Source organism: Octopus bimaculoides, chromosome 18 (genome assembly GCF_001194135.2).
Source record: "Octopus bimaculoides isolate UCB-OBI-ISO-001 chromosome 18, ASM119413v2, whole genome shotgun sequence".
Classification (NCBI taxonomy): Eukaryota; Metazoa; Mollusca; class Cephalopoda; order Octopoda; family Octopodidae; genus Octopus; species Octopus bimaculoides.
In genome coordinates, this window is record NC_068998.1 from 27,492,152 (window position 1) to 27,518,378 (window position 26,227).

Sequence of the window (26,227 nt, forward strand, 5' to 3'; positions counted from 1 at the left end):
ACTGAGCCATGCACCTTCCCTTTGGGTTAGGGTTCTCTTATTCACATTCCTTTAACTTGAAAGTGTGTCTTGATACATCTTTACCATCTTTCTTTTCCACCTGGCATAACCATACAAGGGGTTACCCAAAAGAAACTGGAATTTTGCAATATTATTCTATTCACTTTGTTTAAAATATTCTCCATCTGAAGCAATTCATCAGTACAGCTGTGTCTCCCACAATCTGATGCAGTGCTAGAACTCTTGCAAAGTGATGCTTTTTAACACTTCTGTCCTTTTTTTTCTTTACCTTTTCCACATCTGCAAATTCCATAGTAGGAGCTTTCATCACCAGTGATGACCTTTGGAAAAAGGTCCGGATCAACTTCCAACTGTTCTTTCAGTTCACAACATGCATTTAGTTGTAACTACTTTTGATCTTCCATGAGAAAGCAAGACACAAATTTTACTACAGCTCTTTTTATTTGCAACTCCTCACTCAAAGTTCGTTGGCAGGAGCTACAGGACACACCAGTCGTATCAACAAGTTCATCAGTTGTTTGGTGATGGTCCTCCAAGATCAGTTCATGAATTTTCATTATGTTTTCATTCATTTGGGAGATCAACAGTTGTCGTGAATGAGGTTGGTCTTCAAGGAACAAATGACCATTCCTAAAGTGTGAAAACCACTCATAAACTTGTGTTTTGCTCATTGCAGCATCCTTATAAGCTGTTTGAGGTATGACAACTGTTTTGGCCGCTGTTTTCCCCAACAGAAAACAGGATTTCATGGAAGCATGCTGTCCCTTCCTTTCAGCCATTGCAAAATTCAGTGAATAGAGAAGCGCTGCAAAACAAAAGCACACTGCATGGCAGTATGACATCACCCAACGACACCAGTTGGCAGACTGATGCCTGAGGGTTGCATCAAGTGGCTTCTAGCAGCAAAAGACTGAACTACGATGGGCTTTTCCCCACAGAGAACGTTTCCGGTTATGTTAGGGTACCCCCTTGTATATCATCCTATAACAAGATACCCATTCCTGTCTCTCTATCATACTTTAACCTCTCATCATCTGGCATGAAGCCACTTCCCTCAATACCCTTCCTGTCCCTACCTCAGCTGGTGGGGTTTTGTCTTGCAGCTTACTTGGTGACCTCACTAGTGCTGGTGTCATGCAAAAAGCACCCAGAACACTTAAGTGGTTGGCATTAGGAGGGGTATCCACCTGTAGAAACCATACCAAAGCAGATATTGGAATTTGATGTAGTCCTCTTACTCACTGGTTCTTGTCAGACCATCCAATCCATTCTAGTATGAAAAACAAATATTAAATGGTGATGATGACAGTGTATACTATTTTATCAAAACTGAAGAAACTTTGAAAGCTGTCATATATATATAGTAAATTCAAAAAAAGAACAACAAACAAAAAAAAACAATGCGAGGATGTGGTACATGTCAAGTATTAGCAGACGCTCGGGGAAGGAAAGATACTTTAACATTTCAAGCAAACGCTCTTCTTCAGAAACAGAGTAGTGTCCAATAGAAAGGAAGACGGAGGAAAATCACCAACGATTCACATGGGGTTACATTTTGAAATGACCAGAAGGGAATGGGTGAAGAAAAAGGAGAGTGTAAGAGAAGTGGGTATGTGTGTGCGCATGAGTCTGTGTGTGTGTGTGTGTGTGTGTGTGTCTGGTTTTGGCTGTTTATATGTGTTTGTGTGAGTGACCTTTGTGTCTCTTAATGTAGGAAGAATTCAGCAGCATGGTAACAGGAGTGGCAGTCTTTTGTGTAGTTGTGTTTCTCTTCACATGTGCTTAGAGCAATGGTCAGTAGAAATGTGTTTGACTGGCAGTTTGAAGATTGTATGTATGTATGTGTGTGTGTGTGTGTATATGTTATGTAGTGTGGGGGGTTGTATATGCCCATGTATGTGCAATTGTGTGCATGTATGTATTAGTGTGTGTGAGGTATGTGTGAATTCATGTGAGTGTGTGTGAACGTGGGGTTGTGTGTACGTGTTGTGTGTGTATGTGCGTGGGGTTGTGTGTAAAAGGGCATTGGGCTTCATGGAGGCAAAGTGGTCAAATTCCTTTCAAGCATTAGGCCTCAAGGAGGCAAGGTGGCTGAGTTCCTTTCAAGTATTAGGCCTCGTGGAGGCAATGACCAAGACCTTTGGCATTATGTCATGCTTGAGAAGACCCATCAAGCCGAGCAAAATCGCAGTTGTGGCAGATACCAGTATCAGGCAAATGGTATGTAAAATCACCCATTACACTCGTGGAGTGGTTGGTGTTGGAAAGGGCATCCAGCTGTAGAAAACCATGCCAAATCAGATTGGACTCTGGTGCAGCATTCCAGCTTACCAGCCCTGGCCAAACCATCCAACCCATGCCAGCATGGACAACAGACGTTAAATGATGATGATATTATATATGTATATATACATACAGATACATGCATATAAACCTGAAACAATTACTTTTCCAAATAAACAAACAAAAGCAACTATGTTAATATAAAAAGAAAAAAAACCCTCAGTTTTAGAAGTCCTTGTGATTGAATGAGTATCTTGCTGTAAACATTAATGTATGTTCCAACAATGTCAAAATACGAATTTTTGCTGCCTGTCCTTCCCACCACTGTCCTCCCCAAGCCATGCTGAAAATATAATCACCTTGTCTTGTTCTGATAATTGTTCTCAGATTTACAATTTTACATTTACTATTTGATCACGATTTGGAAGATAGCTTTATATTGTGTAATTATTTAAAAGAACTTCAGTTAAAAATAACTTAAAGTACAAGGTTTAAAATATGATTGAACCATCATCATTTAATGTTCGCTTTCCATGCTCGTATGGTTTGGACAGTTTGACTGGAGCTGGCTACAAGAAAAAACTGCACTGTGCTTCATTGTCTGTTTTTGACATGGTTTTTATGGCTTGATGCCCTTCCTGACACCAATCACTATAAAAAATATAAATTTATTATGAAAATTACAAATATAACAAAATTAAGCCTGATATTTATGTATTTATATTATAGTCAGTCATGGCCTTGGTTTATATTTTCCCTTTTTATAGGTGATATACTGCCTGAATTGAAATTAGCATTTTGGACTACAGGTCATTTAAAAAAATTTGACTTAATGTTATAAATAATAAAGACAATGTTTCTTAATTTTGAGAACAATTAAATTATAGGAATGTTAAGCATAACTTTGACATAACACTTAGATATGTAGATATGACAAATTAATGTGAGAGAAATTGCTGAGAACATAAACATGTTTTTGGGTAGCTGAAGGGAATATAATTCTAAATATACACAAGTGGTGTATGTGAGAAATATATCAGGTTGAATTTGTCCTTGGTTAAACAACAATGTAACAAAAAAAAATGAGATAATAAATCTTGATATTTAAAATAATCTAAAAACAATAAAATAACTATACAAAAATAGTTTTCTAATTATGCTAATGGATCATTAAAGCTGTTGTGTGTATGACCAAGGACAATTGTTATTCCAAACGTAGAAACAAAAAGTAATTATATTAATATAAAATGAAATGAAACTCAAATTCAGGTTTCTTTAATATCCCCCTTCTTCTTTTATATGTGTGTATATTTACATGTGTGCACAGACCAAGCCAGTTCTTCCTTTATATGTGTACTTGTGTATTTATGTGTGTCCAGACTAAACCTTTAATGCCCCGTTGTGTTGTGCCTTTGAGTAAGACATAAATTTACAAACCTTAATCTGCCTTAACTGATAATTTTCCCTTCCTGTATAATTAAAGTTAGCAAAGACCTGCTGTAAAAATTACTGAATATTCCAACAATTTGTATAATACCCACTTTTGTGTTGCACCAACTCTTCCATATTGAAAATAAAATTGACTTGTATTTCTAGTTCTGATGGTGGTTTTCAATATTTTATTGATTTAAGGAAGGTGTAGAAGTCTGTAGAATCGTTAACACACAGGGCAAAATGTTTAGTGGCATTTCATCTGTTTTTACATTCTGAGTTCAAATTCTGCTGAGGTCAACTTTGCCTTTCGTCCTTTCGGGGGCGATAAAATAAGTACCAGTTGAACACTGGGGCTGATGTAATTGACTCTCCCCCACTGTGAAATTGCTGGCCTTGTGCCAAAATTTGAAGTATTTTATTGATATACAGTTTATAGTCTCTATTTAGCAGTTGTTTTCTATTTTTCAGGTGAATTCCAAAAAAGGTGAAAATGAAGAATCCCCAGATAAGGAAGAAATTTCTACCTCAGATGTAAGTTATAAATCGAGTTACAAGAAAGAAGGAATAATTATTGAGTTTTAAGACTGTAGTCAGTATAGATAGAAAATACAAGCCAGCCTTACATCGTTTACTTGAGAAAGCATCAAGCTGTAAAATAATTATTTCCAAAAGGCATAGGTGTGGTTCTATGGTAAGAAGCTTGCTTTCCAACCACATGGCTTGGGGTTCAGTCTCACTGCATGGCACCTTGAGCAAGTGTCTTCTACTACAGCTTCAGGCCGATCAAAGCCTTGTGTATTTGGTAAGCCGAAAGAAGCCCATCATATATACTTATATATCTATGTATGTGTGTCTTTGTGTCTGTCTCCCCCATGACGCCACCACCGCTTGACAATTGGTGTTGGTATATTGACGTCTTTGCAGCTTAGCAGTTCAGCAAAAGAGATCAATAGAATAAGTACCAGACTTCAAAAGAAAAAATAAATACTGAAGTCAATTCATTCAACTAAAAGTTCTTCAAGGCAGTGCCCCAGCATGGCCACAGTCTAAAGACTGAAACAAGTACCAGATAATAATAAAAGTAGTAACAAAGAGACAGTCAATAATATGAAGATCAATATCTTGCAGTTCTGGAGTCAATTCACGACTGATCAGCCTTTTACCACTTTGACAGAGCTATATGTCAGTGTAGTCTGAACCCTATACTTGATCAAAATTGATTGAAGCTAGTCAACTAAAATAGATTAATTTGGAGATCTAACCTACTTCAAGACTACTATTGCTCTATAACTATAAAATGGAGTGAAAAATTATTTATGATCTTCTGTTTTCATGTTAACATTGATATTAACTGTTATTTTTATGCAATAATGAAATTTGCAAGCAAATTTATTCTAATGCTACCCATTTTCTCCATAACTGGCTGTTATAATTAAAGTAGATTTAAATTTGCTAACCACATTTTTCTTTTAGCTAAGATTATATTGTCTAAGAAAATATTGGAATGAATTAAACGTAAGTTAAGAGAAAACATACTGAAGAATGAGAGAAAGAGTTGTGTGTATGTATGCACCTACCTGCCCACCCACACATAGGTATTTGTCCAACCTATTGCAGCAATGAGAAAATAAAGCAGAGCTGTTGAGAGATTATATTTTAGACAGCAATCATTTTAAGTATTTTAGGTTAATGAAGATATTCGTCTTGGTTATGTTGCAATATACATATTTTAGTGCAGAATTTATACTGAGATATTTTGTCTATGCTTGATTAATATTTGTAAGATATTAAGCTGTCAGCCCTTTAACAGTATGACAAACCATTTTGTAGAGACTAATTATATTTAAAGGTTAATTAGAGAATTGTTGAAGCCTTAAACAAAATTCCTGTGTTATTTAGTTACAGCCCTTTATATTCAGGATTCAAATACTTTGTCAACTTTGCCTTTGCTCTTTCCAGGCACAATAAAATACAGAACCAGTCATGCTTTAGGGTTGGCTTAATATACCTACAAAACATTCTAGAGGTGAATGGAACCATACTTTGTACAGACTTCTTTAGAATCATTCTTTCTTTTATTCTTTTACTTGTTTCAGTCATTTGACTGCGGCCATGCTGGAGCACTGCCTTTAGTCAAACAAATCGACCCTAGTACTTATTCTGTTGGTCACTTTTGCCGAACAGCTAAGTTACAGGGATGTAAACACACCAACATCGGTTGTCAAGCGATGGAGGGAGGACAAACACAGACATATGCACACATATATACAACAGGCTTCTTTCAGTTTCCATCTACCAAATCCACTCACAAGGCCTTGGTTGGCCCAAGGCTATAGTAGAAGATACTTGCTCAAGGTGCCCTGCAGTGGGACTGAACCTGGAACTATGTGGTTGGGAAGCAAGCTTCTTACCACACAGCCACTCCTGTGCCAATCAGTTGAGGTTTTTTTTTTTCTTATCTTTAATCTCTCAATATTTTTCATTCTAGGGAGAGTTTGACTTTGTGAGTTGTGATTCAGTCGGTTATGCAGAAAATCGCCATGAGCCTTTGCCTACCAAACCTGGAATGGTGGCACGTTTGATGGAGCTGAAGAAACGCCGACAATATATTGCAAGTGGTAAGATATATTTTATGTGTCATTTGTCATTCAATGTAAGTAGTGAATCTGATTTAATCAGAGATCTGTTGGCCTACCCTTACATATAATCTCCATCATAATCATTATACTTACTGTTGCTTACCATACTAGCATGGGCTGGACAGTTTGACAGGATGCAAAGAGCAGGAGGACCATGTCTTGTTCAAACATCTGTTTTAGTAGAGATTGTTTTTCTGGATACATTATTACATGATACAACTACTAAAGAGATTGTCTCTGCTCAAGTCACTGACCATTTTACAGAGTGTAAAGGGTCCTTTTTCTGTCACAACAGTACAACTAACATCACCTTGTAACTTTGTAAGACTAACCCTTTAACATTTAAATCGGCCACATCCAGCTTAAATATTTTGTCTATTTTATGTTCAACCCAGCCAAATCTGATCTCTCACACCTACCCTACAATGTCATTCTGAAAATGCAATCACATTAATGAACTCTCAAAACTATGAGGTGATACCTAATTAATTCAAAACAATGTGAATAAATAAGCTTTACATTTGACAGAAAATCTGAATACTAAAGGGTTAAAGAATTGTCTCATTCCTGACAAGGATGAAGAATAGGGAAGAGAGAGAGAGAGAAAGAAAGAGTGTGTGTGTGCATGTGGTGTCTTTAGATGCAGTATTGTGGGAAATTAAAGTACAAGAGGAACAGATTTGTTGTTGCGAGAGAGGGTAGTAGTGAAAGGAATAAAGTTTTCCCAGACACCCATATCATCTCACACTTTGTTTATTACAGGGGCCTGTAATGCTTGTAACGTCTCATTTTCTTCCATTCTGAAAAGAAGAGTAAGTATTATGTTTCTCAAATATCTAATTAAATTTTAAAATAAATTTAGATATATCGGTTGCCATGCATTCAGTGAGACTTACTCAGGCGGTAGTGTGTGACTGGATACTCTTCCTGTTGACAATTGTTTTTCTTGCAAGTTATCTTTATACCACAGCTCTTCTTAACACAGTGTCATTGTTGAGCTATGGGATCTGTTGTTTAGAAGACATGTAAACAAGCATAACAACTTTTTCTTAATATATGTCAATATGAAGACATGTTGAAACAGCACAAGCAAATACACATACACACGTTTATATGGCATCTTTATCGACATCATCATGTTGCATCTACTTTCTATGCTCTTATGGGTTGGGTGATTTGATAGGTTCCAACAGCTTGGAGGGCCATGTCTTATGAAATGTCTATTTCTCAGGCTGGATTTTCTTCCTAACGTCAACCAATGTATCCAGTGTGTGTTGGATACATTTTCTCAAGGCACCAACCCTGTATGTTTATCTTTGACTTTGTATTTGCAAAGAATATAAATGTGAGAAATTAGTTCTCTTTGAACAAATTTGAGCAAGTTCCCGATATATTCTGCCATGGTATTAGAAATACAGTGAACGTTAATTGTCCCATTGGAAATGTATGACTCTTGCAATATAAATTAAAATCTCACACCTCGACTGACATAAATCAGTTACAATGACAAGGGTTTCTGTTAATCTGATCATCAGAACAGCCTGCTTATGAAATTAACATGCAAGTGGCTGATATGTGTACCCTTAACGTAGTTCTCAGATTTATGTACCTTTAACATAGCTCTCGGGGAGATTCAGCATGAGACAGGCTGGCCCTTTGAAATACAGGTACTATTCATTTTTGCCAACTGAGTAGACTGAAGCAACATAAAATAAAGTGTCTTGCCCAAGGACACAATGTGCTGCCGGTATTTGAACTCACAACCTTACAATCATCAGCCGAATCCCCTAACCACTACGCCACATGCCTGCCTGCTTCAATACATGCAATTATCCAAACACACACACTATTCACTGAAACATTGGCTCCTAATTTTCAACAGTCTACTGTTACTTGTATGTACTCTTATCCTGTTTATAATTCAGTGAAATTAATGTTTACAGTTAATCACACACTGAATATTTACACTGTTTTGTCTATTTCAAACTAATAGCTTTCTACTTTCATTCATTTCCAGTACTACTGTCGTCACTGTGGTAACCACTTCTGTGCTAAATGTTGTGCTCAAAAAGTACCCAAGTCCTTATTTGGAGCTACAGGTGGGTGATTTTTTTCCAGTTACATCCTTAGTTATGACATACTGATATTTCAGCATCCTTTAATGTCCTGGTAGACTGACTGATCTCTTGATTTAGGAATCAAATAATTATTTTATACTTTAGCTCACTTTATCAACATAACACTTCTCAAAAAAAAAAAAAATAATAACACTGTCTTTCTCACTTCCATCTTCTGTTCAGAAGGCAATTAATTGTCTCATCACTGTGCATCTTCTTCCTTTACACAAAGGCATTCAGTCAATGCACATTTCAATGTAGCAAGTTACTTAATCCATTAATGACAGCATATCTTTCTAGATAGGATTTTCTACATATATCACTCCAGGACAGCCTTTATATTCTACCCCAACTGTCTCTTCTGGCTTTTCGCTATATTAAGGAAGAGGAGCAGCATTCATAACCTTTGTAGGTACTTACAGACAAATGAGATTTGAGGCAGTTGATACTCAGTTTGAATTTTTTCAAAGGGGACAAGAGATGCAAGGCAGGCACATCAGGTGAGTCAGCATAGAAGTATCCAGCTTGCTAATTCAGTGCAGCAGGGTCCATTATAGTCAGAGTAAAAGGGATGTGTAAATGAAACAGTACATCTGTGAGCTGCTTCTAACAGATGAACTTCAAAGAACAGAAAAGAAATACTTTGAGCCAGAATAACTAGCAGTCGAGGTCATGGATAAGGGCAGCTTCTATGTAAAGCATAGGCAGCACCTTTTAGTAAAATCAGTTGATATATATATAATGTTGTCTGGACAGTAGGGATGTGTAATTTCAGGTGATGGGTAGAGGTAAGATCATACCAGATTCTTTGGATCTTGGTATAAATGTGAAAAAATTGTACAGCAACTAATGATGTCATTAAAAATATAAATTAAATCCTATAACAACTACAGCTGTGTGTGTGTGTGTGTGTGTGTGTGTGTGTATACACACACATAAGTTTTACTATTTCACTCTTCAACAATTTATTGATCTTAAAACTATATCTCCCCTACTTCCTATTCTATCACTTCCTAAATAATCTCTCTAGAACTTTGAACTTGCTGCCACCTAAACTTGCTTGTACTCTCTCTCTCTCTTCCTTCTATTGTCTCACTTATTAAACCCAAATTATTACACTTTATTGAAATTTTCACTGAAGAACAGCAACTCTAGAATTTTCTACATACTTTTAATTCTGCTACTGACATTGAAGGCATATGGCTCAGCGGTTAGAGCGTCAGGCTCACAATCATGAGGTAGTAAGTTCGAATCCTGGACCAAGCTGTATGTTGTGTTCTTGAGCAAGACACTTTATTTCACATTGCTCCAGTTCACTGAGCTGTAGAAATGAGTTGTGATGTCACGGGTGCCAAGTTGTATTGGCCTTTACCTTTCCCTTGGATAACATCAGTGATGTGGAGAGGGGAGGCTGGTATGCATGGGCGACAGCTGGTCTTCCATACACAACCTTGCCCGGACTTGTGCCTCGGAAGGTAACTTTCTAGGTGCAATCCCATGGTCAGTCATGACTGAAGGGGGTCTTTACTCTTTACTGACATTGAAGAGTTCAGCTTGGATATTAATTTTTTAAATCTAGCCCAACAGTCTAAAAGAACCTTGAGATCATCATCATCGTTGAACGCCCATCTTCCATGCATGTATAGGTAAGATGGTTGACAGGAACCGGCCAGGTAGAAGACTATCCTAGGCTACTGTGTCTGTTTTGGCAGGGTTTTTACGGCTGGATGCCCTTCCTAACACCAACCACTCCACAGAGTGGTCTCAGTGCTTTATGTAGCACGAGCACAGGCAAGGTCAGTTTTGGCATGATTTTTACAGCTGGATGCCCTTCCAAATGTCCACCACTTTACAATGTGGACTGGATGCTTTTTATGTGGAACCAGCACTGGCAGGGTCACCAAATAACTTGCAAGACAAGAAATTTTGAAAGGGGCGGGGGAATTGGAGGAGGGGATCTTGTGTCATCTGATAAAAGGTTAGTGTGACAGAGAAATAGAGAGGCAGAAACAGGTGTCTTGCTATAGCAAGAGGGAGAGGAAGAGAGAGGTACAAGAAAGTGGACAGAAACAGGTGTGCTGATGTAAAGGAGATACTTGGTTACCTAGCCAGAGGGAAGAGCAATGGAAAGAGAGAGAGAGTGGGAAGCAGCAAAAGTGCAAGAGAGAGCAGGAGAGAGAGATGGTGATGAAGTGCCAGGGTATACTCACTAGTAACAAGAATCGGAGCATAGATGTGATCGTAGAGTAAAGAAAAGAAAGATAAATGGTGACAATTGCTTCAAGAGCTCATAATATATGTGGTCAGGTATTGCCAAGAAGGCACAAGTAGGGAGTGGGGATTGCAGTGACTGGCGAAAGCTAGGTATAAAGATGGTGGTGGGGGGAGTGAGCAGGGTAGTGAGGGCAGGGAAGAGGAGTGGGAGTTGATCATAGTGTATGAAGAGGAAATGTGAGGAAGAGAAAGCTGCAGTTTGGTTTCTTGAGGTAGGGTGTGTGAAAAGTTTGTTACATGTGGGTGGAACACAACAATTCTACAACTCAGTTTTGCTGATGTGGGCGGGTCTTTTCTTGAACCTCATATCACCAAACATCTTGATTCATTGCTATTTCCTCTGTGAGCCCTAACATTCTGAGATGTTCAAAGCATCCAGATTAAATAATAAAGTGTTAATTCTCTCATTGCATGACTTCTTAGAACCATAATAGTTCAGTAATTAATCAATCAATTGAACAGTTAATGTAGAATAATTATATATAAAATGATTTCTCTATTTTTAATTTCAGCTCCTTCAGCTCAAACTGAGACTGTTCTAGTGTGTAATACTTGCTACAATATGCTCATGAAGAAAGAAGATAAAGAAAAACCAAGCTGAATAACTGTTTGGTGACAGCTAGTCATCTGAACTACACACTTTAAGAGCATCAAACACTCCGAGAGAAAACTGTGCTGTCCTAGACTTCTCCTCAGCCAGACCACAACACCTGCTGCTACAAGCGACACTCACTGTTCTGACAAGAGTATGGACATCAGTATTATTTCAAAGAAGCAGAAAACAATCATACTTTCAATTTCCTTCTATTCTTTTCAGTATGGTTTTTCTAATTGTTAAAGTTTTAACTTTAGAGATTCACACATTATTTTTAGTTTTGTGAGTACCCAGTTTGAAAGGAATGGTCCCAGAGGAATTTAGATCATGTTTCAAAACTTAGTGAGAGGAATTTTTTAAGTTAAAGAAAAAACAGTATTTCTCCTTTATTTTGAGAGTAGTATGAAAGCAAAACCTAATTTATTTTAAATAACCCTTCCCAACCTATATATGCATCCAGTTTTTGCTTCAGTGCCAATGTAGTTACTCTTTCATAAAGAGTTTTATCTTCAGTGTGAAGAATGTTTGCAGTTGGCTAAAATAAAAAGAGATGGGTTATGATTGTTCTATGTGTGAAGAATAGGTTTGAATTGCATAACTATACAAATTGCATTTGCTTATATTTGAAGTAGGAGTAACTATTTCATTGATGGAACTGATTAACATAACTCTGTTAATTGAATATTTGATTTGGTTTCTTCCGCTCAATTACTATTTTAGTAAACTTCCATAAAGTATTAGTCATAAATAAAGGAAAACCTTATAACTATTGTCATAATAGATAACAGTAGATTGGAAATGCTACAAAAGAAATTCAATATTCAGAGAAACTTAGACATAATCCCAGCTGTTGACCTACAATGAATTACCTTTCTGTAGTTCTGCAGCAAAAAGTTATATTTAGTTATTAAGTTGTACCAGAGACAGTTAACACAACACTTCATTTTTCTGACATACAAAATACATTTATCCTACATTATTACATTGTGTATGGCACAAGTGAATCCAAAATCTTAATCTTTATTGCTTTGACAGCTAATAATTTTGCTACTTAGTAACAAAAATTCAAATCATTATCATCAACAATGTCTTTATCTAGCTGTGGTCAAATTTGCCTTTCATCCCAGCCTCTCTTATTTAACATATGCTATTATATTGCTATACTGTCATCTCATCTGTAGAGTCCTATTGCTAATGTGAGAAACCATTCTCATTTTAGCCTTATTGCATTAATGCTTCAATGTTTGGATTTATTTGTGCTCTATACTCATAACATTTATGAGATCATTTTATCAGTGATTTGTCATGTTACTTTTGTCTTGTTCTTTCAAACAAGATCTGAAAATATGAGTGAAAAGTTTCCACTATCTCAGTCACGCAACCATTTAATAATGGATAAATTACAATTTTAAATAAATCTCGTTGAGCTTACAGCAATTTTATTAAAGGCAGGGTATATAGCAGATTTCAATAGAACTCAGTATGCGAAATAGGATCATTTTGCATAGCTTAAATTCTACAATTGAAAAGTTTAAATTTAAATGTAACTTCTATATTAACAAAGGTCTACAGTTACTAACTAAAGTATATTTCTCTGTTCCCCACCTCAAGAAATCGTAATGTAAACTTTAAGTATCCCACTAAATTAAGACAGAATTGTTAGTGTGCCAGAATTCTCCTGGCTTTATGTTCTGAGTTTAAATTCCACCAAGATTAACTTTGCTTTTCATCCTTCCAGGGTTGATAAAATAAGTACCAGTGGAGCACTGGGGTCAATGTGATTGACTAGGGCATACTTGACAGAGAACATTTTCTTTCCAAACAATGAATAATCAAATAGAATTAGTTGGTGAGTGAATCATGGAAAATGCTTTTTACTGATGAATCATTATGATGATGGTGAAATAGGGATTGATTTCATATATATATGTATATATATATATATATATATATGAGCCGGGGCTAAACTACCTAAAGAATGTTTAGTGATGTACATTCAAGCCATAATAAATTTGATATTTAAGGATGAACCCTTTCTTTTAGACTTGCCAACTAGTTTATAAATTATTGTGGAATATGAACACTTTCAATATGAAAGTATTGGGTTTATATTATCAGCTTAACAAAGAATGTGTTGGTAATTCTGTTTCTAGGGTTACAAGTCCGTCCTGTATAACCATTAAATTCTTCTAAGCCAACAAAAAGAAAAACAAATTGCTTTATTAAAGTGTATAAGTTATAACCAAATCTTCCAGGTCTTCAACATAATATTTTAAATATACAAAGTGTTTCAGAGATTTTTAATTCAATTATTCACTATCAGCAACAAGTATTTTTCAAAGTCTTATTTATCAAAACATGTTTTGAGAGGAGGCTGTACAATACATCTAATCCCCTCTTCAGCATCGTTCTCATTTTCTTCTTACATTGTTGACCTTTCCATAGGAGAAAGTTGACATTAACATTTCATTCTTGATGGGACCATCTCTAACGAAGCAAAACTGAATTGAAATATTTAAGTTTTCTACCACTCCCTACATCAAGCATCACACAAAATCCTTTACCAAGAATTGCTTTTATCTAGTCTTATTAAAATTATGTTGATACTGATAATAAGAAACATGTTTCTAATGTAAAAAACAATCATTCGGTGTTCAAATGGATTCATTTTGTCTTGGTTTCCTTTTTTTAATGGTCTCAGACTTAATGTGAATTCATTTTATCATGTGACTGGAATGAATTAGAAATATTTCCAAGGAGTTGACTCTTACACAAAAGCTACTGCAATTTTGTGTTCCAGGACTGAAACTTAAAAGTAATTTTTTTTTTTTTTAATCAAAATCCTCATCACTCAATTGGAGTATAGTCAATTTGTTTAATTTCTGGAAAACATTATCTCTAATTTTCAAGGACCATGATTGCAGAAAAAACAAACAAAAAGGAAAAAAAATACAAATTTGATCTGTCTTCCTTCTTGCTATAAACAAATCTTTAACTGAACAAATGACTGCAACATGTTTCTGTGTTTGATGTTGCTCTTTGTGGTGGCTGGTGATAACAAGTAGTCACAATTTTTTTTATTTACAATGTGCAACCACATTAGATTGTTGATATTGTGCTGTTATTTTGAAACTCACTTGTTAAATCTATCACCAAAAAGCTACTTTCTTTTTTTTTTTTTTTTCATCTGAAATATTCTTATGTAATTTTCCCAAGACTATTGACATTGAGTATTTCACTCTATTTGCAATTGTGATAAACTGTCTTTATTATGTAAATAATAATAATAGAAAGTTTTATATAGCTCTGAGCATCTTTAAACATTATATTGGATTTGTTTTTATTTTATTCCTTATTTTTTACATTGTTTATCATTTCATTCATACCCAGCCACTAACTTGTCTTTTAATTATAGAAGTATTCAAATTACACAGCATTAGGATTACAGCTAGCTTGTGAGAATTAATACATACCTACATGTCTTGCTGCAAACACTGTTCCTTAATAACTTTCTAATACCCATTTAGTTCCTTTCAAATTTCAGTCCATCATTTTAAAGCCTTTTGTAGTTGTAGCTATTTAAAATTATTCTGCCAACAGGTGCCATCAATTTGTAAGTGATCTGCACTTTTGTATGCAGCAGTCATTCTCCATATGCCTGAACCAATGCAGTCTCCTCTCTTACACCTAATTCTGCTTACAAATTTTTTCTTCTTAAGTTTTCAAGCACACTAACACTGAATATCCATTGTAGAATACAAACTTTTCTTTCCAATCTTCATAAATTATCTGAATTCAAAGCCCATATCGTGTTACTGTGCTACATTGCAGTTCTAATACAAGCATCATACAATCTGCCCTTAACTCTAAGGAAAAAAAACACTTGACGCCAACATTGGTAATGGCTCTCTTAACTTTTTCAAACCTGTTATCCTGTTTACAGAACAACCAACTAATTATGTTTCTTGGCTAATAGTTGCTCTATATTTTAGAGATGAGGAATTCTATACATTATTTACATTGGATGGATGTATCCTCATCTTGTCTGTTGTTACCACAACATTTTGGCTGATTTACTCGCCAGCCTTCATCAGGTGTCCTGGTAGAATTTTGAACCCAACTCTGGGTTCTCATTCCTAAGGTATTTTCTTTTGCTGATATTATTTATTCAAGGCACTACCTGGAATTGAACTTGGAATCTTGGTTAGTAACCTGTGCTCTTGACCATTATGCTATATGTGCATGGGCATATAGCGTAATGGCTACTAATCCCAAGATTCCAAGTTCAATACCAGGCAGTGCCTTGAATAAATAACATAAAAAAAAAATACCTTAGGAATGAGAACCCATGGTTGGGTTCAAAATTCTACCAGGACACCTGATGAAGGTTGGCGAGTAAATCAGCTGAAACATGGTAACAAATAATGAGGAAACATATCCGTCCAATGTAAGTTATAAAAGTTAACAACTATCAAGCCAACTGAGTATTTAACTGGATCTATTTCCAGTGTGATCATATGCATTGCTCCAGTGTGTTGTCACATGAAGCCTAATTCCTCTGTTAATCTAATCAATGATTCCACCCCACTACACATCATGTGTTTATTGAGTACTGGATATGATGTTTCTGAGCCCTGACTTCTTTCTTACTTACTAAAACCTTAGTCTCTCCAAAATTTACTTTGAAGCCTTTCAAATCTAAGTTTAGTTCGCATGCCTGGAATCCCTAACCCCAATAAGGGTTCAGTTGTGAGAACATGATAATTAACATATAAGAGGAGTTGCTATGGCCAGATGGTCGTAAACACCTTCAGTGTGTGCGCGTGTGTTGGGTTTAGTCCCGCTGCATAACACTTAAGGCTCTGTGCTGAGCAGTTTTATGAGTAGATGGCAACTGGAAGAAGCCCATCATGAGTGTGTATAAGTCTTTGTGTCTATCCCTGCAATCACTTGACAAATGGTATTGGTTCATTTATGTTCCTGTAACTTTGCAGTTCAGCAAAAGAGACCAATAGAATAAGTACCAGACTTCCCCTAGTATGGTCAAAGTCCAATGAATGAAACAAGTAAAAGAAAAAAACATGTATCAGCATCATTTTCATAATTACTTCCTAAACATTACAGGGGTCAAACAAAAGTATGTTTGATCAGAAAGCCTTCTGGTTGCTACTCACTTTCTACACTTGTTTCCAAATGAGGTAATAACCTCCCAGTCTAAAAACAACAGGTAAGTGTGGAGATAAACAACAAGATAGGAATGAGCCTTTTGCTCAAAGATTGCACATGTCCTGATATACTCAGAAGCCTGATGTACTTTTACAATTGAATGCAAGCAAATGACACCATCAAGGAAGCCATTGTTTACAGCCATCAATGAGGGGAGGTATGTACTTATGCAAACACACATACATATGCATATGACAAGCTTCTCTCAGTTTCCATCCACTTGCAAGGCTTTACTCATTGTGGACTATAGTAGAAAACCTGTCCAAGTTAACATACAGTGGCACTAAGCCTGGAAGCAGGTGGTTGGGAAACAAACTTTACTACACAGCCACATATCAGGTATACTTAGCAGAGAGAGAAGGAGGGAGTTAACCAATGTTCTGTGGCAAGACGATCAGAGGCTTCAGGTGTTTTGGATCATGAAAGCATGTAAAATAAAAAAAAAAAAATCATACCATGGAAGGAGAGAAGTGTGTTTGCATGGATGATGGCTCACTTGCAGTTAGTGATTCTGCAAAGAAGGAGGTTTGGAAGTGCCACAGAAAGGTTGCTAAATGTAGAGAATGCATGGGAGGAGAGGAGCCAACTATCTGAATCGACAGTAGCTTAGATAAAGCAATTCAAGATAGGAAGACAGGGGAAAACCCTCTGGCCCATCAGGAATCACCACTGATATGCTTGAAATATCTGGCAGTGTAGGATATAGCCTAGTCACTTTGTATACTTAATCAGGTTGTCCACAAGGGAGTTATATCCAATGATTGGTGTAGCAGCATTATAGTCAACTGCTACAAAGGTGATGCCCTAAACAAATAATTATAGTGTCAAATTGCTTGACCAGATGATGAAAGTTACAGAAAGAGCCATATCTCAATTAATTAGGAGGAGAGTTAGTGTAGATGAGATGCTGTTTGGATTTGTGCCAGGTAGAAGCACCACCGATGCTATCTTCCTGGTGAGGCAACAGCAGAAGTACTTTGCCAAAACTAAACTTCTATATCTGGCTTTTGTTAACATTGCAAAAGCCTTTGAAAGGGTCCTCTGCTCCTTTATTTGGTGGGCAATGCAGAAGCTAGGAATAGATGAATGGTTGGTGAGAGCTGCAAAGGCCATGTACAGAGATGCTGTCAGTAAGGTGAAAGTTGCCAATAAGTAGAGCAACAAATTTAGTGTACAAGTAAGTGTCTACCAGGGATCTATTTCTAGTCCCCTCATGTTTATCATAGTCCTCCAAGCTATAGCTGAGGAATTTAAGACTGGTTGCCCTTGGGAGCTCCTTTATACCAATGACCTTACTCTTATTGCTGAATCGCTACCAGAACTAGAGAAGAAATTTCAGATATGGAAGCAAAGACTGGAATCAAAGGGCCTTAGAGTTAATTTAGCAAAGACCAAAGTCCTGATTAGTAGGAAAACAGACAAATCACAGATCCCTTCAGGGAGATGGTCCTGCTTGATATGTAGAAAAGTATCAGGAGAAACTTCAGAAACTCAGTACAAGCTGTGGACACATAAGAGGTGCTGTGGTATCACTGGAAGATTAACAGAGAAAGTAGTCTTTACATGTGACAGATGTGCAGGTACATTAAACACCAGGAATGTACAAAAAATAGACTCCCTCAAATGTCGGGAAGATCCTAAGAAGTAATAGACAGTTTCTGTTACTTAGGTGACCAAGGTAGTTGTGGTGGAGGTTGTTCTGAAAGCATAGCTGCTAGAATAAGAATAGGCTGGCAAAATTCAGAGAGCTCCTACCTCTGTTAGTAATGAAGGACCTTTCCCTCAGAGTGAAAGGCAGATTGTATGATGCATATGTATGAACAGCTATGCTACATGACTGAAGATCATCATCATTCAACGCCTGCTTTCCATGCTGGCATGGGTTAGACAGTTTGACTGAAAACTGGTAAGCTGCACCAGGTTCCGATCTGATTTGACAAGGTTTCTACAGCTGGATGCCCTTCTTAATGCCAACCACTCCAAAGTTGTAGCGGGTGTTTTGACGTGACACCAGCATTGTCCACAACTACAATCATGCTCGAAGGATATGCGAAGGCTTGAAAGAAATGAAGCCAGTATACTCTGCTGGATGGGTAATGTCAGAGTGCATATATGGACAGAGTGTGATTTGAGAGAAAAACTGGGAGTATGAGGCATCAGATGGTGTGTGCAAGAAAGAAGACTGTGCTGCTATGGTCATGTAATGCATATGAATGAAGACAGTTGCATCAAGAAGTGCCAATCTTTCTAATTGTGGAGGGAACGCGTTGAAGGGGTAGATCCAAGAAGATGTGGGATGAAGTAGTGAGAAAGGATCTTCAGACATTGGGCCTCACAAAGGGGATGACAGGGGACCAAGACTCCTGGTGGTTTGCACACTTCAGAAGACACATCAAGCTATGTAAAAGTATGGTTGTCCTTGCATATAGGCATGTCCCCTGCATCCCTCCCCAACTGAGCATTCCTAATCTTGTAGGCTGATGGGTGCCGGTGCTGCATAAAAGCATCCAGTATACTCTGTAAAGTGGTTGGCGTTAGAAAGGATATCCAGCCATAGAAACCATCCAAAACAAACATGGAGTCTGGCCAGCACCTGTCTAACCATCCATCTCATGAAAAATGGATGTTAAATGATGATATATAATGCACAGGTGTGGCTGTGTGATAAGAAGCTTATTTCCCAACCACATGGTTCAGTCCCACTGCATGGCACTTTGGGCAAGTGTCTTCTACTACAGCCTTGGGTTGACCAAAGCCTTACAAGTGGATTTGGTGGATGGAAACTGAAGGAAGCCCGTCATGTGTGTGTATATATATATATATATATATATATATATATGTGTGTGTCTGTCCACCAACACTGCTTGACAACTGGTGTTGGTGTGTTTATGTCCCTGTAACTTAGCAGTTTGGCAAAAGGAACCAATAGAATAAGTACTAGGCTTTAAAAATAAGTCCTGGGGTCAATTCGTTTCACTAAAACTCTTCAGGGCATGTGCACAGTCAAATGACTGAAACAAGTCAAGGATGGATATATATGTGTGTATATATATATATATATATAGAGAGAGAGAGAGGAAAAATTGAAAATGGAGACAAATGCTCAAAATGCTATTAATCATTTATATTCTCATATCATCGACATGTTTTGATGGATGCATTAAAAATCCTTGTCTCAGTTATCAATTTTTCTTATTTTCTCCTAAATATGTCTCGCTTTTCCCCGGAATCAAATCCCACTCAAGTGTAACCATTGTTTCCTGGGACACTTAAGCAACATTTAGCTACCTTGTAATTATTCCCTTGGATCTTTCCTATAAATTATATATATATATATATATATATATATAGGTAAGTATGTATGTGTATGAGTGTACTTCATCATTGTTACTTTTTTACATCCACTTTTCCATGTACACATGGATTGGACAGGTCCCATCTAACACAGCTTCTAGATATTTGTTGCATTCTTTCAATACATCCCGACTGAAGTTCAATAACCCAAAATCAACCATTGGGCCTATTTGTTCCTTCCTCTAGCACCATTTCCTTTCTCTTGTATTTCTGAGAACGTCTTTACTCATTTCTTTTTCCATATGCAACACATCTGTGTCAATGCATTTTGTCTTTCAATTCATCACTTCCACATCCTTCTTACACACAAATGTTGCATACCCTTACTTTATTTCACTCTGACCTTCACACATCTTGTGCTTAGTCCCCACATCTCATTATCATACAGCATCACACTTCATACATAAGCAACATTCAGTCTACCTTTCATTAAAAAGAAGACTCCTCTTGTTACCATTAGAAGCAATAGCTCCATGAACTTTTGCCAGCCTCCTCTTGTTCTGGCTCCCAGAGCACCCACCTCCATGGCTGATTAGGTTGTCTCGTTAACAAGTTTTGGAAAGCTCAGGTAGAGCACCATCTGAAACAAGCCTTTAGAATCCAGTATCTCCAGAATTCTTTCTGGTGAGATAGGATTACACATGTAAAGACCCTCCATCAAATCAACTCCAGCAACATTTAGTCCACACCACATAAACATCAACTCAGCTGAAACACTGTGTGGATGTGATTTGCATCTCTCTCATGGGAACCTCTACGGCCAGCTGCACCATGGTCAGCACATGGTTGGTGAATTAAAGAAGCAGTTCAGAGATTTTGAAGAGTTTCTAATGGAAAATAATTCATGTAAAATAACTTTTCATTAAAGGTGTATGTAACTGTGAGGTACAACAGTTATAACTAAAAAGACTAATCAGTTTGTAGAATGGTATGAGAAGAGAAAATGGAGAAGGCATTGCCCCAGTTAACGAGGGAGATGTGTTGGAACATCCACTCCCACACACAGGGCTCACACTTGTGGATGGCAGGGATGAAGTCCAGGTGCCAAGAATGTCAGAGATCTCCACTGTCACAGGCTCATCTACAAATCTGGCAGAGAACAGCTGATACTTTGAATTTGCCCTTCTTGGCCTGATAAGCAGTGAAGCCTGTGCTGCCAGCCAAAGAAAGTGTTGCAGCATGTGGCATCCCAGATGAAGTGGGGGCTATCACTGTGGAACAGGAAAGTAGTCATGCAGTCTGGCCTTTTACTATCCCCTCAGCCCAGCCCAGCTAACTTGAGCTGGGAAGACTAACTTGCAGCATTTAGACTATGCTTTATGATTTCATTGAAAGCAGCATGGTGTAGAAGGCAGCTACCACTATAATGGCATGACAATCAAAGATTACCTGAATATGCCTTTGAAGAGATGCAACATCAACATTTCAAGAATAGGAGATATTGTTACTTGTGTTCAAGTAGTCTTGGTGATCTTGAGGAAATTGAAAATATGGATAAGAAACATACTCAGTATTGCTAGAAGGGAGAAAAGGTGTATGCTTGCAGAGTAATCTCTGAGCTCTCTAATGAAACGTTTATATGCTTCATCTGCAACTAAAGCTGCACATCAAGTATTGGGATGTAGTCATCAAAGGATCTACAAATGAAAAAGATGATGGTTATCATCAGATTCAGTGGACAACCATAAAGCAAAGAAGTGGGCGCATGTACATGTGCTTAGATAAGAGATACAAAGTTAATGAATGACAGTATTTGTTGACAATAAGGAGTGATGTGAAGTGGAAATGAAGTAGAGAGAGGACATCCAAGAAACCCACTTTCTTTAACACATAAAATTGTAGTAAAGAAGTAGTAAGAAACACTTGAGGAATGGTTTTCATTTATTCATATCTTTAAGTACAAGTTAGTATCTTACCTACCTAAATGTAAAATTAAATGTTACTTTGAATATGAAACTTAGTTCAGATCTTAGAGACTTAACCTCCATTCCATTTAGTAGGTGTTTTTTATAAACCCTGTCAATGGAGGAGGTCCAACTGGCATACCAGTCGTTTGAGGACCTGTAGTGGGGGGTATCATTGATGGAGTTGTTGAAGGTGGACCCATGGGTGGAGGAAGATTTGTTGAAGGTAAACTCATGGGTATATGAGATAACACAGGAGCAGTTGTAGGAGGTGCAATGGAAGGAGTAGAAGTTGAAGGAGGACCCATGGGGAGAGGACCAACTGAAGGAGGTCCCATTGGAGGAGGGCCTGTTGAAGGAGGTCCCATGGGAGGAAGGCTTGTTGAAGGTCTCATGGGGGGAGGTCCCATAGGAGGAGGGCCAGTTGAAGGAGGTCCCATAGGGGGAGGGCCAGTTGAAGGAGGTCCCATAGGGGGAGGGCCAGTTGAAGGAGATCCCATAGGGGGAGGACCAACTGAAGGCCTCATAGATGGAGGGCCTGTTGGAGGTGGTCCCATGGGGGGAGGACCAATTGAAGGATGTCCCTTTGGGGGAGGGCCAGTAGGAGGTCCCATAGGGGAAAATACACCAAAATGATGTGATGTGTTTGCAGTGGCTTGAGCTTGAGAGCTAACAGGACTTGAATATTCTCGTCTTTTAGAATTTAATTGTGGATCTGAGTAGGAAGATGCTTGGAGAGGAGTTGAAGGTGAAGTAAGAGGAACAGTTGAGGAAGGAGGTGAAACTGTACTTCGGTTCATTGAATCTGGCCAATTCGTCTGAGGATAAATTCCTATTATTGAGTACAACTCCTTAAGTATAAGCAGCACTGTGTCTTCAGATTCCCTGTAAACAAAAAAAAAACAAACTGGATAGACATGGGTTCACAGCAGACTTAATCATAAGTGTTGTTTACACTGGTATTAGCTTTTCTGAATCAAATTGCATTATGGTGTTCTACCACTATCTTCTCTAGCAAGGCATGAAAGCCAAAATGTTTTAATGTCATTAAGTCTGTGATGTTCATGTCTTTCCTATGAACAGTGGTGACAAATGAGACTTCCAGATAGGGTCTTTCTGTTACCAGTGTAATCTCAAAACTAATACCATAGCTGGCATATATTCTTGAATACTTTACCTTCTATACATATCATTTTAACATCCACTTTTCTTATGCTTGCATCAGTTGGACAAAGTTTTATTGAGGCAGTTTTTCTACAACTAGATGCCCTTCCTGTAGCCAACCTTCTCAGGTTTCCAAGCAAGGTAACATTGTAACATTTTTCTCATAGCCAGACATTTTCACAGAATACTCAAAATGAAAGACACTGTGTGACAGTAACATTCATTTATAACCATCATGTGATGTTAAGACTAGGCGACACAAATACACATGGTTGGGAAGCTGTATTCTTAACCATAGCCATGTCTGTGCAGACATGTATATTTATATATGGTACAATTTTTGCAATTACTTGCTACATTGTGCTTACTGGGTAGTCTACAGTTCACATTCTGCTCTTCTTGTTAAAGATATTGAATTCAATGTTCTTGTCCCTGCAGCAATTATTAGTCTGTTAGTTTGTAGTAAATATTAAGCTGAAAATCTGCAGATATAACAATCACCAACCAAGGCACTGCACCAATGTATCAACTACATGGAGATTGGCAACAAGACACTATATTAATGTACCTTCCTTTGAATCATTGCATGAAGACAAAGTCATCTATGATACCCTTACAACTCAATCAGTTTCAAGATATAATTATTAAATTCATTAGAAGTCAAGATGTAAGTCAGAAACAACACTAAATTAGTACAAATACTGTATGGTTAATGACTTACCAATAGCAGCCATGACTAGTCAGTGCAAATAAATAATCGTTGAAGCTTTCAATAGGTTTCTCCTGTAAGACATAGTCAATTCTGCGTCCTTCATTTAACAGACCCATGCTGATTTCCTCATCATGACTAGAAGCAATGGCTGAAAAATTTTTGAAAGAAGATATAGAAAGAAAATTTCAATGAATATAATCTTCAAACAGAAAACTTGATATATTTTAAACATATATAATCAAATAAATCTATCAGACTACTGAAGTAATCATTAAAGTAAATCAGTTTCTATTTGGAGATCAATTCCTACACCCACCAGTTAACCAAGGTATTTTATTTTTCAGCAACCACAAAAATTGAAGTCTTAACTGTAAAACACAGAAGTATCCTAAATTATTTAGCTACTTGTCAATAGTAGATGCTACCGTAAACTAATTTTCCTTTTAGTTTAGCTGTGTAGAGGTGACAAACTGAAAAAACTATTTCAACTGATCCATCAAATCTACTCAATGGATACTAAAGAGATCTGTTTATATATTACAATATTAGTTTATATTTTTACTTTTGTTATGGCATAGTCTGGCGGATTTTCTGCAGTTATGATCTTTACAGATCAATGTAGCTTCAACACCAACACTTGCAGGGAAAATGTTATTGTGAAGGGAATTTTAGAGGATTGACATTTTGAGGATGAAGGAATAGGAAAAGTAGCCAGCGCAGAAGCTATACAATGAGGGACAAGAGGAAAGGCAAAAGCAAGGAAACTTAAAAAAAATATAGTCTCAGTAGTTGTGGAGATAATGAAACAAAGACTATTAATTCGAAAGTGAAATATAAAGTAGGTTTTTTTTTGTTTTTTGTTTTGTTTTCCCAGAAAATCTGTCCACTTACATGCAGTTTCACAAGATTCATCATCAGTGACAACTAACTGATTAATAACCTCACTCATTTCTTTTTCTACATGTTGCTCCAGTGTTTGGTTTGAAGTGTGAGCTCGTGCAAATTCATTGATTGAATTCCAGGTACTCTTCAGAGAATCCAGAAATCTTTGCTTCAGATCAGAACCAACTCGGCTGAGACTTTCTCGCAATTCTGAAATTAAAAGAGACAAAATATCATTCCCCATTCAATGTTTTGATACTTATTAACAACCTTTTTGGATTGATGCTTAAATGCATCTTTGTTTATTATTATTAAATACCAGGGATTAGCTATGTAGTACTTCATATAAATCAGAAAAATCATCTTTACTACTAAATAAAGATGAGGGTGGTGGTAAAATAGCAAGGCAGTGTTTTGTTTCATCTTACATTCTTAATTCATATCTGACCATTCATAATTCTAGGGTCAATAAAATAAGTACAAGGTCTCAATTCAATATACTCTTTCACATTCCCCTTGTAAAAAATAGCAAGATATATTTATTATTATTATTATTATCAACAGTGGTGAATTAGCAGAAACTGTACACTCATGTAGTAATTAGTTATAACTCTTTATGTTCTGTGTTCAAATCGCATAAAGTCAACTTTATCATCCCTCTGGTGTTGATAAAAAAGTACAGATAATAATTGATTATATTTCTCTCCAAAAATTGGCTTTGTAAATGAAAACTGTTTCTATTATTACTAGAATATTTGTCCTGAGCTTGTCTTAACAGTGATTCAAGTACACTAACATACAAAACCTTCATATTAGTTTCCACACTAATTTACTAATAAATAATAAACAATCTTTCAACACATTAAACTGTCAACATTCTACACATGAAGTAGAAAAAAACCTTTTATATACTGAATTCTCAAATTTCCAACAAAATCACATAAATTCAATGTACTACAGATATAAAATCACATAAATTCAATTCACCCCAAACAAAGCATTAAGATCATATAGCATCGTCACATATTCTTTATTGTGCCCTACTCAATTTACATAATTTCCATCAAATATACATGGATTCTGATAAATGTGATCTTAATACAACCACAGAAGGGAGCAAATCCAGCATCTAGTGGGAACATGTCTCCCAGATTCCTACAGCAGTCAAAGCAGAAAGAGTGAGGTATATATCATCATCATTGTTTTAACATCCACTTTTCCATGCTTGTATAGGTCAGATGGAATTTATCGAGGCAGATTTTCTATGACCAGCTGCCGTTCCTGTAGCCAACCTTCACCTGCTTCCAAATAAAGTAATATTTCCCTATGACCAGACAGGTTTTCACAGAATACTAGAAATGAAGGACAGCACTTGCATGGTTATGGCTCTTGTTTACAACCTTCATGTGATATCAAGGCAAGGAGACACACACAAACACACACACATTCTTTTGTCCTTTTATTTGTTTCAATCATTTGACTGGCCATGCTGGAGCACCACCTTGAAGGGTTTTAGTTGAGCAAATCAACCCCAGAACTTATTTCTATTGATCTCTTTTGCCAAACCACTAGGTTACGGTGACATAAATACACCAACACTGGTTAACAAGCAGTGGGCGGGG

At 36.9% G+C, this 26,227-nt stretch overlaps 2 protein-coding genes across 10 annotated transcripts in view; one reads left to right on the plus strand and one right to left on the minus strand.

The window, feature by feature from the left end:
* The window catches only part of LOC106876441 (protrudin), a 95,527-nt gene extending 80,838 nt beyond the window's left edge, over positions 1-14,689 (plus strand). For all 7 annotated transcript variants that reach the window (XM_052974443.1, XM_052974441.1, XM_052974445.1 and 4 more), the window contains 5 exons: positions 4,207-4,269; positions 6,227-6,356; positions 7,140-7,189; positions 8,395-8,476; positions 11,281-14,689. In XM_052974443.1, the coding sequence (XP_052830403.1) occupies positions 4,207-4,269; positions 6,227-6,356; positions 7,140-7,189; positions 8,395-8,476; positions 11,281-11,369 (414 nt within the window). In that variant the 3' untranslated portion in view covers positions 11,370-14,689. The remainder of the gene's footprint in view (positions 1-4,206; positions 4,270-6,226; positions 6,357-7,139; positions 7,190-8,394; positions 8,477-11,280) is intronic.
* A 7,117-nt stretch (positions 14,690-21,806) lies between these two features.
* Positions 21,807-26,227, minus strand: part of LOC106876439 (phospholipase DDHD2) — a 64,816-nt gene continuing 60,395 nt past the window's right edge. For all 3 annotated transcript variants that reach the window (XM_052974487.1, XM_014924984.2, XM_052974486.1), the window contains 3 exons: positions 24,615-24,815; positions 23,733-23,871; positions 21,807-22,732 (listed from right to left, as the gene is read on the minus strand). In XM_052974487.1, coding sequence (XP_052830447.1) covers positions 21,937-22,732; positions 23,733-23,871; positions 24,615-24,815 — 1,136 coding nt within the window. In that variant the 3' untranslated portion in view covers positions 21,807-21,936. The remainder of the gene's footprint in view (positions 22,733-23,732; positions 23,872-24,614; positions 24,816-26,227) is intronic.